We start from the raw sequence: 16929 nt of genomic DNA on the forward strand, positions 1-16929 counted from the left end.
CTTATTCTGCACAAAAACGGCCGGACGGATTATCATGAAACTTGCTGGAAGGACGTGGAATGAAAGAAACCATTCAATTCTGGTGCAGATTCAGTAATTGCTTTTCACATTTCACATATTTGTCAACATTTGTATTGATCTCTCAGAGAATAATTCATGGATCTTGAGGTAAAAATCAGTTCGTTTAGGGTAGGGGTTCTCAAAGTGAGGTCCGAGGACCCCCGAGGGTCCTTGAGGGGTCACAGGAGGTCCCTGGAAAAAGGGGAACCATTCATTTTCACAATCTTTCCATCCATATGTAACTAACCGACAGTACGCTTGACTATTTTGGTCCTGAATTGCATGCACTTCCTGAAATAAAACAATGGAAGCCAAATTACCAAAAATGCTATCTGGAGTGAGTGAGGCGGACGTTTGCACTTAGTCGATTAGCTTCATTAGAGGTTCTTTTGAGTTTTGCTTGCTGCCTCAGTTGTGCATCCACACTGGAGTTTATAAGTCTAAAGGAGAGTCCACATTATGTAACACGGCTCAGAAAACTGGGCCCCGAGACCAAATTTGGCCCTAAGCAAACCTCCAGCTATGGATAAAGGATTGCTGAATCAAACAGGAATCTTATAATGTAATCACAACCATGACACTTCACAAGGAAAGCCAGACCCCCCCCTTTGTCTGTAAGGTCCCATCAAGTCTCCTCCTGGAGCTTCTTCCTGCGCACATGCTCGCTCCCCTCTCATCTTCAGCCAATGGTCGTTAAGGTCAGGAGCTCGTCCTCCGTTCCGTCCTCGGACCTCAAGATCCAACAGCCTCACTCCTACCTCTCCACTCCCCTCCCACCCTTTTGGAGAGAGGTGTGCACGCGGGTGTGCGGGTTTTCGTCTCTCCCAGCTGCACGGACGCAACGCAAACCTCAAAGTACGGAGAACACTGTGCAGGACAGGACGCACCGGGTCGGTCACCGCGATCTTCCCTTTTTGGATTTAAGTTTCCATTCGTTTTTTGGCGCAAAAGGGGCTCGAGGGTCAAGTTGCGGCTTGTTGTCCTTTTGAGGGAGTTTCACGCGTCTCCATTTGGCACGAGACGCACCTGTCACCGACTGCCACGGGGTGTCTGGAGCTGCCAAAGTCATGCCGGCCGGGTTTCAGCAACTCGGAGGGGAGGTAATATTTTCCACTGAGGTTTATTTAACAGTTTATATTTTTTGGTGGATTCTTTCCTCCTCAAAAGAGTGACGTGATTAATCGTGTTGCTGTGCTAAAAACGGGTTTACTCCGTGCGTAATTTTAGTTTGGAGAGGTTTTACGCACGGGGGTTTTCGCTGTCCTACAGAAAAGCTGTAAATGAAATTGCATGCCGTGCAATGTCAAACTGCATGTTGCCTCGAACGATGCAAGAAATAAGCAAAGTCTAAACTAACAATAATAAAATGATATAAAAATGATATAAAATACAATTGATTGACACAAGTTTTCTTATTTATCCTATAGCTTCATGTAAAATAAGAAGAAAATATAGAAATCAATGGCCAATGGGCAATTTAGAGTAATGATAATAATCTATAACATATGTTGGTTTTTACAGAAACTTGTGGGTAAGTCAGTAATGGCAGGGAGAACAACTAACATCAGCTCAGGTTTAAATGGGCTTTGTCCCTTATTTAGTTCTGAGCTTGACCTTGACGAGGCAAATATCTCAGTTTACAGGCCAGAGCTCAGTGTTGTGGTTTGTAAGGCCACAGAGGTTTGGCTGGTTCCTTTTCACCGCCCTCATCAACAGTGCCTGTGTTGTGTGCTCCCTCCAGCTCTCTTTAAGATACCATTGTTCGGCCAGATGGATGCAAATGTTGGTTTTGAATGTTATATTCCTCCTAAAGCATAAATCAACAGGAATTGGATTGAAACAGTGTGTGGGCAAAGTCTGTGTGATTCTCAGAAGTGTTGACTTTAATATAAAATAAAGAAAGCATTATATCTTAGTACCAGATGATCAGTGGCAGCTTTTAATTTCCGTGGAAATCGCAGGAGGTCCAAGCTTGAAAAGTACAGGTGCAGATTTATCCCACGATAAGTGAAAAGTGACTGCACATTCAGCTGTGACGAGACACAGTGTAACATGGCTGCTTCTGAACGCGTTACCTTTTCTGCAAGGACACATGCACATAAGCAAACACACACCCCTTTGTTTTGGTCCGTGGATACTAAAGAGCACTTATCTGCAGACTCAACACAGCAAGGTCAAGACAAAAGTGTTGCAGACAAATGCTACAACTCCATGATCCACTGAATAGAAAATAAATTAATGGTAAATAGACAATAGACTTATTATTTTATTTTATTGAATAATACACATTAGCCAAGTGAATGAACTGCTTTTTCCTCCATTAAAAACATTATTCCAACCAAACCAAGACCCAGACTTTGCTGTGAGTCACACCATGTTGTTGTTGTTGTTGACTCACACTGCTAAAATATCAGCTTTTCAGGAAGCGTTATCATGACTATGATGTATTTGCATTGTTGTTGCTTGTCCAGCTGCCTTCTGACATCCTCCAAAAAATGATAAAATCACCAAATCAGCATGAAAATCATTGTCTTAGCGTAGCAGCTATCCTCCGGGTAAACTAATCCGCCCGTTATGACATGAAAAGCTCTTCGAGAGTATTCAAACACACTTTTCTGGAAGGGGAAGTCCTCATCTCCCCAAGGTCGTCTCATCTGTCACCTTGGAGACAGGTGCCATGGGGCCTGATGGGAAAGTGGAGGGAAGCTAATGTTCAGTAAAGTGGCCCGTGAGGTCTCGAGCAGCGCTAAAGAGATTGTTTCGCATCAGGATCACAGTTATATATAGTTGATGTTGGTGGAGTGGGGCTATGTGCATGTGTGTGTGTTTAACCTCTGTTGGTGTTACAAGAACAGCTCTACAGCATTACTCACCCGGACGGAAATAATATAGTTTATAACAATATAGGTTTATGTATTTTATAGTTTAATGTATTTTGTTCAAATATGTGTGTTTGTGTGTGTTTCCCCGTGCAGGCAGTGACTGGAACCCTCGCTCTCTCAGTCTTCACTGCCGTTCTGGGATCTCTGGAGTTCGGATACAACATCGGCGTCATCAATGCACCACAGAAGGTAAAGAGCTGAGCACTGATCACTTGGAGGATATTTGAAGGGATATCCCAGGACTAGAGGGACCCTCAGTAGAGCGCATATCCAGCGGCCTTGGGCCCAAACTTTATGGGTTCTTCCCTGATCCACACCACATCCTTCCACCAAGTTGTGTGGCAATCGAACCAGCAGTCTTTGCGTAATCCCGCTAACAAACACACAAACCACCAACAAGCAAACGGACACGGGTGAAAACATCACCTCCCCCCCGGAAGTAAAAATGCCACGCGAGTGCCAGTCTGGATTGGTGGAAAAGAACTGGTGTTTATAGACGTGCTGGTGCATGCACGGTGGCATTTAAACAGATGTCAACTCAGCTGTTTCTCAAATATTCCCTGATGTTATAAGGTGGTGTGTTTGATGCCACAACATGACGCCGAGCTGCCTCGAGGCCCATGATGCCGTGTATTGGTGCAAGGGAGTTACTGTAAATGCAAAGATTTAATGTGAAAGAGTGACAGAGAGAGAGAGAGAGAGAGAGAGAGAGGCGGGTGGTGTGGCTCAGTGTGGCGTGCGTCCTCTCGTTGTGTCAACACAACAAAGAGAGAGGGGACGTCTGCCTGGTTCATGTTGAACGACGTCTTACGTGGTTTTGTTTTTGTCACATCTGGACGACAACATGCTGCAGCGAGCCGTCAATCACGCTGTTGCTCTCGGTGCATCTGCAGTATGAAGGAACGTTTGAGGACAACATGTGCGAAATGTTCTGAGCGCTGTGTGATTTACGATTATGGTGCATGCAGCAGCCGGCTCTTTATAATCAGGACCTTTAATATAAATGTCTATGAATAATTTTAGTTTTAAATATCTCCACACAAACAACAACCAACAGTAGAAACACAGGTTTTTTTTTATTTCAACCTAACCCTAACCCTAACCTAACCCTTTATTGAAAAATTGCGTATAAGAACAATAAGGCCGATGAAGGTAAAAATAACCAAAATGAATGGTAGTACTAATTGTAGTACTTACAATAAGAGTAATAATAGTAGTTATACCACAAATTATGAGCATATCACAATATGATGTGCTTATATTGTATAGATATACATATATAACATATTTACATATGCAAATGTGATACACATATATTATTAATGTAACTGTGATAATTATAAGACTACAAACCTCATCGTTGTACTAAAATAAATATGTAAAAGTAATACATTATAAATGTAAAAGTAAAAAATCTAATAATTACAGCCACTTGTATCTACTTCAATACATTATCCTTCAGGAAGTTACAGCAGATGTTCCACATGTTCCACAACTTGTCAAGTTTCTTCTTTATAGTGTTTAACTTATCTTTCCCCAAACAAAGTCAAAACCCATGCGTCCTTTCAGCCGTTGCCAGGCTACACAAAGTGTTTGTTTCTTCCATGAACCTGCTACACAGCGTTTTGGCAGAATAGACCCTGTTAGCTCGCTGTCACACCCCCCGCTGTCACTCAGAGAGATGACGAGTGTCCTCAAGTCAAGTCAGGTGAGATGTTTCAGACTCGCCGCCTGCTGGTGGTCGGGCATCTGCTCGTAAATCTGTCTTACCTTGACCCTCAGCTGCAAACTGGACTCAGCTGACACGACAAGTTCCAGAGACACACACACACACACATAAAGCGACGCCAGAATAGAAGATGAGCTGCTGCTGTATCTTAACATGTGTGTGTGTGTGTGTGTGTGTGCGTGTGTGTGTGTGTGCGTGTGCGTGTGCGCTGCATTCTCTTACTGGTCATCATCATTGGATTGTAGCTCTTGTTCATATGGCAACATTAACACACCAGTAAAATGCTGCAGGCCACAGATCGGGCTGCAGGTCACATTCAGACACTTTATTCATGTCACATAAGAATGTTTAAAACAAAAAAAGAGAGCAGCGTTTAAAAACTTAAATGAATTATATAACATATAATTTACTTACAATAAAACATCCTCTGGTTTTTACAAATGCTGATTTCAATCCCAATTTCTAATTTCCTGTTGATCTCACAGCTAAAAACATCAAAAGGCCATAAGTTACAATACTTATATGCAAAAGTCCTAATAGTTACAGTAATTTAAAAGCCAGTTACTACAAATATAACGTAATTAAGAGGTTGTGCATGAAAGCATAAAAAACTGTAGAGAAGGAAACTTGGAGAACGTCCCAGTCATTCAGGTTCACGTCACTGTAACAGACAAAAGGCTCCAGACTTAATTTCCCAGATTACCTTGTTGTGTTAACCTGTTTTTTGTTTTTGTCCCCTGCAGATCATTGAGGAGAACTACAACGCAACATGGATCCAACGGTATGGAGAGCCCATCCCCACGGGGACCCTCACCTCCCTCTGGTCGCTGTCTGTGGCCATCTTCTCCATCGGGGGCATGTTGTCCTCCTTCTGCGTGGGCTTCGTCTCTGAGTGGCTGGGCAGGTAGGGGGAACAGGACGTTGCACTCGCTACTTGAAGTGGAAGTTTAAACATTTCTGTGTGGTTTTCTTGCAAATGCATGAAAGTCATAATCAAAAAGCTTGACACTGGGTCATATTACATAAATCTAGAGACTGAGGCTGTGAATGCAACGACAGGAAGTCCAGATGAACACAGAATTGCCCAACAGTTCCTTTATGAAACCACATTTAAATTCACTAGATCCTGATTTTTATTTCGTTCGTCACCAAAGTGCGCACGTTATTGCACAATTTCTTATTTTTTAAATCAAGATCCATGAATTGTTCTCTGAGAAGTCAATGAAAAACGCCCCAAAAATCCCACAAGGTTAAAGAAAGTGCCAAAAGACTCCTGGATCTGCCCCCTGATCCGGATCTGCAGCAAAAATTGAATGCGTTCCTCCCTGACTGATGGTTACCCGCCCAGTAGATTTGTGTAATCCTGCTAACTATCAAACAAAGGTGAAAACAGAACCTTTAGTTACCTCTAGTGACTTTAACTAATGATCTTTTGTATTTAAGTAATAATAAAGTAGTAAATACCCCAGTGGCTTCACACATGAGTATCTCCCTTTCACCTCTGTGTGGATCCAAGATGGATCCAAACATCCAGTTTCAGTCATTCAGGGGAAACTTTGACCTGGACGCTCCTCGTCGACCCAGTTTCCCCACTGTAACCTGAGCTGGGATTTGAACTGGAGACCACATCTTCCACTGACTGAAAGGAGATCTCCCCAGAGCTGGCAGCACTGTGTCAGGAGGGCTGCAGAGGAGTAGGTGAGAGGGGGGTTGGTGGGTGCACTCAGGGTGCATTGCCCTGTGTGGCTGGTGAAAAGGGTGGAGCTGCTGTGACCTCTGGGGTCAAAGGGATTTTGCTGCATCTCCAGTGAACACGGAGGTCACCTAACCACCAGCCAAGCCTTGCTCACCATTCCACACTAAGGGTGACCAGGCCTTTCATGTCAGGGCCTCAACTCTCCGCCTCCGCCTCCGTCTCCGTCTCCGAGCTCCAGATCCTCTGCATTTTATGTGTTTTCTCAGGATTTGGCTCCGATTTCCGTGAAATTTTGTGGAGGGGTGGAAAATCACCCAAGGAAGAACAAATTCAATGTTGTGTGGATCTGGATCAGGGGGCAGATTTGTTTTCTCCCTCTTTAACGTTGCGAGAGAGGCCATTTTTCAACATTTTCCTTGATTTCTCAGAGAATAATTCATGGTGGAACAAAATCAGGCATGTTGAGGGGACTAATATTTGATTGTGGCTGTTTGAAATTTGATACAAATCTGGATCTAGTTCATTTAAATGTGGTTTCATAAGGGCACTGTTGGGCCTTTGCAGAGGTATATGCACACAATAGGTATTGCATCACAACTAGAAGTCAGTTCTGGTCCAATTTTTAACAAAACTATATTAAACTAATATTATTATTATATATATTATTGTTTTAAATGTCTTAAATACATGTATGTTTTGGGGCAGTCTTTAGATTAACCATTGTTCTGAACAACTCTCTGTCACGACTTATCATGATGGTCTAAAAATATAACTACAAAAAAATGTTATACCGCCAAACTGCAAGTGTTTTATTCAGGTGAACCCTGCTGGGTGCTTAGTTACCACTTATCCACTTATCAGAAAAGAATCGTTTCAATCCAACGTCAAGTGGCTCCAGTGTTTTAGTGCAACACTGCCCCCTGGAGGCCTGAAACACGAACAGCTTTCCATGTGTGGTCTCTTTGAGAAGAAGTAAACAAACACAGCAGTTATAGCCAGTGACAATTTCATTCATCTGATCAGCAGTGAAATAAATATAATTCTTAAATATAATCACAATGAGTTCACAAACCTCTTTCTCATACCACTGATTTAACATTGACTTTTTAATTCAATGTTAAATCCAGACATTTGAGAAGCATGAATCCAAAAATGCTTATCTGTGTTTGTTTGTTTTTTCCAGGAGGAAAGCCATGCTCATAAACAACCTGTTTGCCTTCATCGGGGGAAGTCTGATGGGGCTGTCCAAGATCTGTCAATCCTTTGAAATGATGATCCTCGGACGGTTTGTCATCGGGGCCTACTGTGGTGAGCAGGCCTGCTGTTGCAGTGTGTTTTGTATTTGTCGTCTCCTTCATGCCTGATACAAACCTTCTGTCTGTTGTCCATCTTTTCCTCTCTGCAGGTTTGGCATCAGGGTTGACGCCGATGTACGTGGGTGAAATCGCTCCGACGAGCCTGAGAGGAGCACTGGGCACGCTGCACCAACTGGCTATAGTCACTGGTATTCTCATTGCACAGGTACGACCCCACACGGTGATGTGGACGGACAAACTTTACGTTCCTTTATGTCTCAGTCTTTCATTTTGAGATATTTTGCAGAATCTTTTAAATCTCATGTCCTCTGGTTCCTCTTCTCGTGCAGGTTCTCGGCCTGCAGTCCTTATTGGGTGGTGAGCACCTGTGGCCTGTTCTCATGGGTTTAACTGTGGTGCCGACTGTTCTTCAGATGGCTCTTCTTCCCTTCTGCCCAGAGAGCCCCCGCTTCCTCTACATCGTCCGCTGCCAGGAGCATCAGGCCAAGAGAGGTGAGCGGCGCCGGAGCACTCAAAACTCTTCATTTAAGGTTCTAAGGAGAGTTTTTGCAAACCAGCTCAAATTAATATCCTCTGGGAAAATGGGGTCCGACGTCTCTGGAGCTGTTTTTGGTGTCAGGGCCTGAAACGTTGGGGGATTCCTGACTTACAGTACAATACCTTGCTGTCTGTACAAAGAGATACTAGTATTTGTCCATATAAGATTGGCCTTTTGACTCTGTGGGCTTCGGCGTAAAATGTCCTTGAACATGTCCCATCAGTCAAATGTGCACTCTTCTTCTCCACGCTCACTCCTTCAGGCCTGAGGAGGTTGACGGGCCGGCAGGACGTGGGCGACATGCTGGCCGAGATGAAGGAGGAGAAGAGGAGGATGGACATGGAGAGGAAGGTGTCCATCCCGGAGCTCTTTCGCTCGCCGCTCTACCGCCAGCCCATCATCATCTCCATGATGCTGCAGCTCTCCCAGCAGCTGTCCGGCATCAATGCCGTGAGTGGAGATACCCCACATCCTTCAGGCTTTAAAAACAAACAGGAATCAGTGCAGGGTCATATTGACTCAACCTGATTGTGTTCACCCCTCCTGCAGATTTTCTACTACTCCACCAGTATATTCATGAAGGCAGGAGTCCAGAGTCCAGTCTACGCCACTATAGGAGCTGGTGTGGTGAACTGTGCCTTCACTGTGGTCTCAGTGAGTAATCGCACCAACACACCTTCGCCTTTTTCATGCACTCCCTCCGTCATACATGAGAATTTCGTTCGAAGCGTCTGATCTTTTGGGGGAATTTAGCCCCATAAACCTTTCAGTTTCGCTCTGTGTGCTTCCAATACTGTTTAACACTGTTATCAAAAAGCAAATAAGATAACAGAGCAGGCAGGCCGCCATTTTCATTCCTGCATAATCAGGTCTGGTTTGGTTTGGCAAGTCGAGAGGTTTCAAAGTCATTCAATGGGTCAAGTGATGTTTTTTTTTTTGGCAACACAGCTCCTGGGATGGAAATGGCCGATCCAGATTGAAATATCTCAACAACTATTGGATGGATTATTGTGGAATTTGGCACAGACATTCATCTTCTTCTCGCCTGCTAAATCCAAATCCAGCATTGGGTCAAAATGTTAATTTGTCCTTTCATCGACAGCTCTTCCTGGTCGAGAGGATGGGTCGACGGACGCTCCACATGCTCGGACTGGGAGGAATGTGCATCTGTGCCGTCATCATGACCACGGCTCTCGCTTTACTGGTCAGTCTCCCAAAGATGCAAACTTTTTACACTGTATCACACTGGATATGTCTCCACTAAACCTAATCTGAACCATTGTCTTCTTCCACGTGACAGGAAAGCATTGCCTGGATGAGCTACATCAGCATGCTGGCAATCTTCGGCTTCGTCGCCTTCTTCGAGGTGGGTCCAGGTCCGATCCCCTGGTTCTTTGTGGCCGAGTTGTTCTCTCAGGGTCCGAGGCCGGCTGCGATGGCGGTGGCCGGCTGCTCCAACTGGACGGCCAACTTCATCGTCGGCATGTGCTTCCAGTATGTCGCTGTGAGTATCCCACTGCAGTAGCTCTAACATTTTCTGCATTGTCCTCTCGAATGTTGTCTAATCTGGACGTCCTCCCTGCAGGATCTTTGTGGGCCATACGTCTTCCTGATCTTCGCAGCACTCCTCCTCTTCTTCCTCATCTTCACATTCTTCCGGGTGCCAGAGACGCAGGGAAAGACCTTCGACCAGATCGCCGCAAGCTTCCACCAGCACTCAGCGGGAGGAATGATGGACATGGATATGGACATGGACAAGCCCACCGAGCTGGACTACTTGGGCGAGGAAAGCATCAACTAAAGGGCTGGAAGGGAGACGGAGCTGGGATGGGACTGAGTACAGCTTGGGATGAACCGCGTCTATGGGCCTGACTCCAAACATTTTATTTTCTGACGTGTATATCGAGGTCTATCGTTCATATTCAGGTTGTGGTGCCATAGAAGTGTTGAGGGTGTGTGACAGTGTGGGTGTTCTGAATTTGCTGGTACCACTGCAGTGCCGGGTAAGATGCACATGTGGAGAAGGTGTCTGGACTGTTGAGGCATCGACTGCCAGTGGGATGAAAACGATGTGATTAGTTGCAACACTGATAAATCGAAGTGGAGAGGGAGGAGGATTTCCTGCACTTTATTTATAAAAACATCCACAGAGATATATATATGGAGTTGAGCTTGTCTATGTTGTACTAAAGCTGGGAACACACTTAACGTCCGGTTATTTATGAAATACCACTGGAGGGTCACATTCTGCTATGTAAAGGAAAGAGAAGGCAACACAACCCGTAGGAAACCACATTTAAATTCACTACAGATTTGGATTTGCACACGCACATAAATATCAGGCGCCTAAACCTGTCTGATATTTTCCTGTCTAGATATTTAGCTTTTTCTCTGAGATATCAGCGATGTTGAAAAACGCACTCTCGCTATGTTATTTTTATTTGATTGAATGGGTTCTTCCTGGTCCTATAGCTGAGTTTTTATATAATCTTGCCAAATAACAAATGCAGATGAAACCAAACTCCTTGGAAGAGATAAGAAATATAAAGGGTTTGAAACTAAACTGGAATGAATCAAGGTTTAAATCCTACAAGTGCAGGATTAATGTATTTTGTACTTAGGTAACACTCATGTTTTGAGCTTAGCTTCTTATTTAAACAGAAAAATCATATACAACATCTTCTTATTTCCTTAAGTGTTATTTTAGAAGTCTAGTTTTCTTTTATCATGAATAAAGAACAAACCTAACATGGTAAAGTGCCAACAGCGCATGGTGACCCGATAACGTAGAGAAACACTCTTCACTGCCAAACTGGGGTTTTTAAAATCATCAGGCACATTCCCAGTTACGTTAAAGGCAAATTATTTTTCCGATCATGACAAACTCATTGCACAACCTGTAGAGATACTACTTTTAAAGTCTATTTTAATACTTCATGTGTACATAGTGTGTTGTTTGGTTACTGATGGTAGTTTTAAAAAAAGGTGTGAGGTTGTAATTCTTTATACTCTAGCTGGTGTTTAGTTTTGTAAACTGAAGCGAGATGTGCAATCTGAAGAGGGCCGCCTGTAAAGAGAATCTCGTAGATGAGTTTTGTATGACAAGTTTGTGCGTTTTTCTGGAAACCAATGTGCCATTTGTTCTTTTAATCACTACCTTCTGAGGAAACATGTTCCGGGAGGACCTGGAATTGTACAGAGAGAGAATATCGATATTGTGACTAAAGGATGTAAATAATATATCTGAAAACACCTTTCCAGTCGTCCATTAATGACTCGACATCATTGTTCTGTAAGTTTGTGCAAAGCCGTTTCTAATCCGTTGATCAAACGTGAACAAATAAGGACAGAATCCTGAGATTTGCAAACATGATTTATTAATTACCATTTTCAGCACTGACATTGCACATTATCCCCTCCAAAGAAAAGCACACACAAATAAGTAAAACAAAAGAAATAAGTTTCTTTTTCAATATATATATCCTCAACTGAGGACGATGACGGGAGTCGGTATGTTTCTAAGTGATCTGAGGTGGTAACGTAACTAAACCGACTCCCATAATGCACCACCACCCTCACACCTGCCTGGTTTTCCCCTTTTCAACCAAATTAAGTTAAATAAAATTCAAGGCTGGTTCTCCTAACTACTTGATGTGCCCAAAGAAAAACTGTTTAAGGGGGGGGGCGGAATAACTGGGCTACCAAGCAGATCTTTCTTTTAAAGATGTACTTTTAAATTCTAAATATGCACCCACCACCAACCTGGATCCCATTTGTTCCCCACCCCGTCCCTCTCCAAACATAGAACGAGTTACTAGACTGGACAAGACAAGATGAAAGGAGAGGAGGAAGGGGTCCGAGGGGACGACAATGAGATTGTGGGTTGGAGGGTGGGGGAGTGCAGGGAGGGGAGAGTAGTGCACATGTTCTGAAATAGGTCCAGTCCTTACCCCCCCACAAGGACCTACAAGAAACACACAAAAAAAGGAAATAAACGCATACAGAGACACAGGGAGTGAAAGAAAGACGGTATAGAAACAGACATTAAAAACACAAAAGACACAAACCCTAAAACGAGGATTATATTAAATCTGAAATCCTGAATTGCCCGAGTTTGAGTAAAAACTTTCCTGCGTTAAACAAAAGACTGAGTCCAACATGTCGTGTCTTTAGAGACTCAACATAAAAATGTCTTCCAAACCTTTCAGTGCCACAGAGCCACTTTAAATCCCTTTCGACTGCGCCCATTAAGGTCCGTCATCCTGCTTTCTGTAATCCAATGTGGGACGTTCTGCACAAGAACTGCCTCCCTTATAACCCCCACGGCTCCCACCATGCACCACTTTAACGTAGGATCCCACCTCTTGCCAAAGGTCACGTGACTGTCCTCTCAGTGACGTCACTCTGTCGGTGCTGGGACTGCTGGGTCAGCTGCCTGCTCGGAGGTGAAGGACAGTCACAATATTTGTCCAATCAAAACAAACAGCAGCAGTAATACACCGATGATATTTTTAAGTTCTAGATCTTACCTCGGGTGATCTGGGTGTTTTGGGAGAGCTCTTCGGTGAAGACTTTGGGGATTTGGAAGAAGACTTCAGGTCAGCTGGTTTGGAGTTCTGAGGCGGGGTCCCAGGCTCCGACGCAGACTTCTCTGTATCATTCTGGAAAATAAGTGTTTCAAGCAAGCAACAGTTAATTATAATATGCACAACAGCCAGGCTTTCAAGTAGGAAAGATATGAATGTCAAAGTCCAGAAATTACTTACACATCCACATAATTGAAGATAATCTTAAGTATCAGTACAATCTCACTCACTTTGGACACCGACGACTCAGAGTTCCTTTGCCTGCGGCGTCTAGATTGGCGCCGTGGTTTCTGGCCCTCATCTGCTTCTCCGTTGGTCTGCGGGCCCTCGGAGGCCTCTGTCTGCTTCAGCTCACCCTGCTCCTTGCTCGGCTCCTGGCTCGGCTCCTGGCTCGGCTCCTCCCCGGCCGCCTGCTGCCCGTCTGCAGCCTGATCGGCAGGTGGACGAGGCCGGAACGGTCTGTGAACCCCGGCACAAGAGGGAAGATTCAATTATTTCAACTTCTGGTTTGTAGAAGTGATTCAAACCTATAGAATTTCAGGAAGTGGCGTCAAAGTCACCTGCGGTACGGACGCCAGAATCTAGAACGTCTTTGTGGTTGCTGGTCACCTTCTGTTACGCCGTTATTTTGCTCTCCAGACTCACCCTGAAAACAAAACATCACAGCTCTTGGTTGCACTCAAATTCGGTTCCCACCTTCCTGTAACCTTGCAGCAACATCCATTTTCTACTTATCTCTCCAGGTTGATTACCCAGAACCCATCCCTCTGCTCCAGCTTACTTCTTGTGCCTCCTGCCGTGGTCTGAAGGGCCTTCGCCGGCGCGGCTGTGGTCTCACTCCATCGCTGTCTCCTGACCCCTCGCCCTTGGCAGCAGGGGCTTGGCTGTCAGCTGGTTTGCTCTGGTCCCCTGGCCCAGGGCTGCGGGGGAAGAACCGTCGACGGAAACGGCGTTTGTTGGGTGCGTAGCGACTCCCTTTGACTGGAACGCCACCGGGGCCGGTCACATTGGCCGCTTCTGAGCCCTGAGGTACAGGAAAGAGAAATTCTAACACTGGCAAACATTTAAATTTGATCTGATCACATCATGAAACTGATTCTTACCTTGGCAGCTTCAATCACGTCGAACTCTACGACCTCCCCGTCTCCGACGCTGCGGAGGAACTTTCTGGGATTGTTCTTCTTGATCGCCGTCTGAGGGGACGGACTCAGCATCAAACGATGGCATATTATCCTTGTAGCTTTCAAATATAAATCCGGCTCATCTTACCTGATGAACAAATACATCTTCTTTGGTATCGTTCCTGCCAAAAATAAAAGCTCATAATGAGGAAAATGATTAATAATCATCTCCCCTAAAGACTTTTTTATGCCCCCTGTCCGTTGGTTGTAAGCAAGATTAAGCATCAACTACTGGACGGATTGGAACTTGGACTGGGAAGGTTTTCGGTGGGAATCTGGATCAGTGGACAGATCCAGGAATTTTTTGATTGATTTCCCAGGGAACATTTCCCAGATCTTGGTGAAAACAAGTATTCAGGGGGATGACTTCTACGAGTGTGTGCAGTTTGAATCTAAGAAGACTGATGTGCCTTGCGGAGTTCTACGCTCTACTGAAATGCTATTGCAGCTTTTAATCAACTTAAACTTGAAGATGCATGTGGACAGTGACGTAGAAACTTTACCTGTTTATGAAGCCGTAGCCGTTACGTACATTGAACCACTTCACCGTGCCTTGGACCAGGGTGGCTGCAACAGCAGGTAGCACATGATTAAGTCACATTATGCAGACGTTCATAGAATAAAGCTGCTGTTATCTCACTTGCATCAACGGCGCCTCGCTGGCAAGAAACTGGAGTGTTGCGCGTCAATCATTAACAGTGAATCAAAACTTTGAAACCAGCTCTGAACTGGGTCACGAGGGAGGGCCACTAACGCACAGGTACACTTTGCTCAGCTAGATAAAAGGTCACCAAAGACAAGACACCTCAATGTCTCACCTGCTCAGTTTTCCCATGAAAAACAAAAACACCTGAACGCATCTAATTGGTAGAAGATCATTTGCACCTGCAGAGGGGAGCGCGCACGTCCGGCTGGGCGCGTGGCCGCGGATAAGGAGGGGACATTTAGGTCATGTGTGAAAAACAGATTCAAAAACACAACGTGGGTTTTAGCCAAGTTCTTAAGTTACACACAGATTAAAAATAGAAGTTCGACTTGAATGTGGGAGAAAATGTTAAGACAAGGCAGCCATGTTCTTATTTGTAAGTTAGAAATTAAACTACTTGGGAAAATAGAAAGAATTCCATGTTTTATTTGCATGTTAGAAATTAAACTTTTTGGTAAAAGCTTCCATGTTGGTGTTCACAGTAAATTGGTAAATATCCACCAGGACACGTGTTGCTGCTAAAAACGAAACACAGGTTAATCAGTAATTGACTCAAAGTTCCCTGTCGACGTGGTTTTAAAATGAATCTGAAACTTGTCACTGAACATTAAACTGTTTATTTCCAAAATGATGGACACACGTCATCCCAAGCAGTGATGAATAAGAGCTCCACGCATATTTTTAACGCGTTGCTTCCAGCACAGCGGCTCCACCTGCGCCCCTTCACCCACCTATGACTTTCCTCTCCGGCTGTGGTTTGTCTTCTTCCACCGGTGCCGACGGTGGATCGCTCTGCGCCTCGGCGTCGGTCATGCTCTCTGTCGGTTGGTTGGACGCACGTCTCTCTCCTCGGTCCCCTCCGCCCTCCTGATCGGCCCGGAACTCGGTCCCCTCCGGCTCCTCTAACTTTTTATCCCGACGTCCCCTCCGGCCGCCGCGAGCAGCCCGGGCTCTCATTGGCTCCCGCGGGTCCTGGAACCGGGGTGTGATTGGCTGGGGGGGGGCAATTGGGAAGTAGAAGTGCAGGTGAGAGGAGCTGGGTTATATAGTTTTTATATAGTTTTCTTTATGAGCAGGGGGTTATATATGCTATTTAATAATTAACTCTTAACTGCCACAGGTCAACTTTTACTTGATTTTACATTTTTACTTCTAGGATCCCTGAGGAAGAGGATGTATGTTTGTGATGAATTGTATTATTGTTGTTTTGATATAGATGATAGACATTGATGTATTGATAGATAAAGGGCTGGACAAGCATCTTTGCTTCTCTCTACTCTATTAAAAGTCTGTTTATTATTCATTGTTGTTTTGTTCTTACTTTCTACAAATCTTAAATCTATATTTTATGATTGTTTTTTTTATTGTTCGAAATAACTAATCAAATCAATCAATCAATCTAGACAGCATTTTGTATTTTTATTGAAATGAGCAGAGAAAATATAGAATAGAAGTGACCTTTACTGGAGCCAACCACCAGGGGGCGATCAATACTCCTTGGACTCTTCCATCTTTGTACACAGTCTATGATTAAGACCATGACAGATAAATTACTATGTTGCTTCAACCTGTTGAGTAGGTTCATATGAACACTACTGTTTTTGGCCAGTAGGGAGAAACTTTAAGATAATATATAATGGGCTGTCATACTGGTGGGAAACAATTAACTTTTTCTAATTTAATTCTAAAAATCAACCTCCATAATGGACGTCATCACCGTCTTGAAGATTAGTTTGACGTGTAAATAAATGTCTCCTTTAACTTTTGAAAGTATTATCTATGCTCTGAGGAGAACACTCACTGTGGGTTTGATGTTCCTACTCTTCAGTGGAGTTTCATGTGACTGAATCTTCATTTTGGTGTTAACTATGCCTTTGATTACATGCAGCCCCCGGCACATAGGTCATGGAACTACAGTTACACTGAACTAAATTTAACCCGGCGGCTGCAAGAACTGGCAAAACCATTCAGTGATCACAGAATCCATGTGGGCCTCTGAACAGAGAAAAAGTAGATGAGCACACTGTTAGGAAGGCACTGGATTCAGAAATATTTCAAAGATGCAGGATAAACAGAGACATCTGGATCTTGTTAATTTCCATTTATTTAGTGAATGCAAAGTCTTGTGCAAACACTGATCCACGCCATATTCAAATAAATACATATGTGCACCATACAGGCCTTAGAATGTGGCATCAAAACTCATCTTACAACTTCTAATCATACAAATCACAG

General features: G+C 44.1%; 2 protein-coding genes across 2 annotated transcripts; one reads left to right on the top strand and one right to left on the bottom strand.

The window, feature by feature from the left end:
• Nucleotides 1-747: 747 nt before the first annotated feature.
• On the top strand, nucleotides 748-11475 carry LOC118102310 (solute carrier family 2, facilitated glucose transporter member 4). The gene is made up of 11 exons (XM_035148413.2): nucleotides 748-1160; nucleotides 3036-3131; nucleotides 5415-5575; nucleotides 7551-7675; nucleotides 7773-7888; nucleotides 8013-8175; nucleotides 8484-8671; nucleotides 8771-8875; nucleotides 9324-9425; nucleotides 9522-9725; nucleotides 9807-11475. Exons 1-11 carry the CDS (start codon nucleotides 1128-1130, stop codon nucleotides 10020-10022), a joined length of 1509 nt encoding a protein of 502 aa, XP_035004304.1. The 5' UTR covers nucleotides 748-1127; the 3' UTR covers nucleotides 10023-11475.
• A 101-nt stretch (nucleotides 11476-11576) lies between these two features.
• On the bottom strand, nucleotides 11577-15681 carry LOC118102317 (Y-box-binding protein 2-B). Its single transcript, XM_035148421.2, has 10 exons — nucleotides 15426-15681; nucleotides 14492-14555; nucleotides 14077-14110; nucleotides 13911-14000; nucleotides 13589-13831; nucleotides 13368-13453; nucleotides 13038-13266; nucleotides 12751-12882; nucleotides 12583-12656; nucleotides 11577-12185 (listed from the first exon to the last, which is right to left on the bottom strand). The coding sequence occupies exons 1-9, from the start codon at nucleotides 15649-15651 to the stop codon at nucleotides 12621-12623; spliced, it is 1140 nt and encodes a 379-aa protein (XP_035004312.1). The 5' UTR covers nucleotides 15652-15681; the 3' UTR covers nucleotides 11577-12185; nucleotides 12583-12620.
• Nucleotides 15682-16929: the final 1248 nt, after the last annotated feature.

This window comes from Hippoglossus stenolepis, chromosome 23 (genome assembly GCF_022539355.2).
Source record: "Hippoglossus stenolepis isolate QCI-W04-F060 chromosome 23, HSTE1.2, whole genome shotgun sequence".
NCBI classification, from domain to species: domain Eukaryota; kingdom Metazoa; phylum Chordata; class Actinopteri; order Pleuronectiformes; family Pleuronectidae; genus Hippoglossus; species Hippoglossus stenolepis.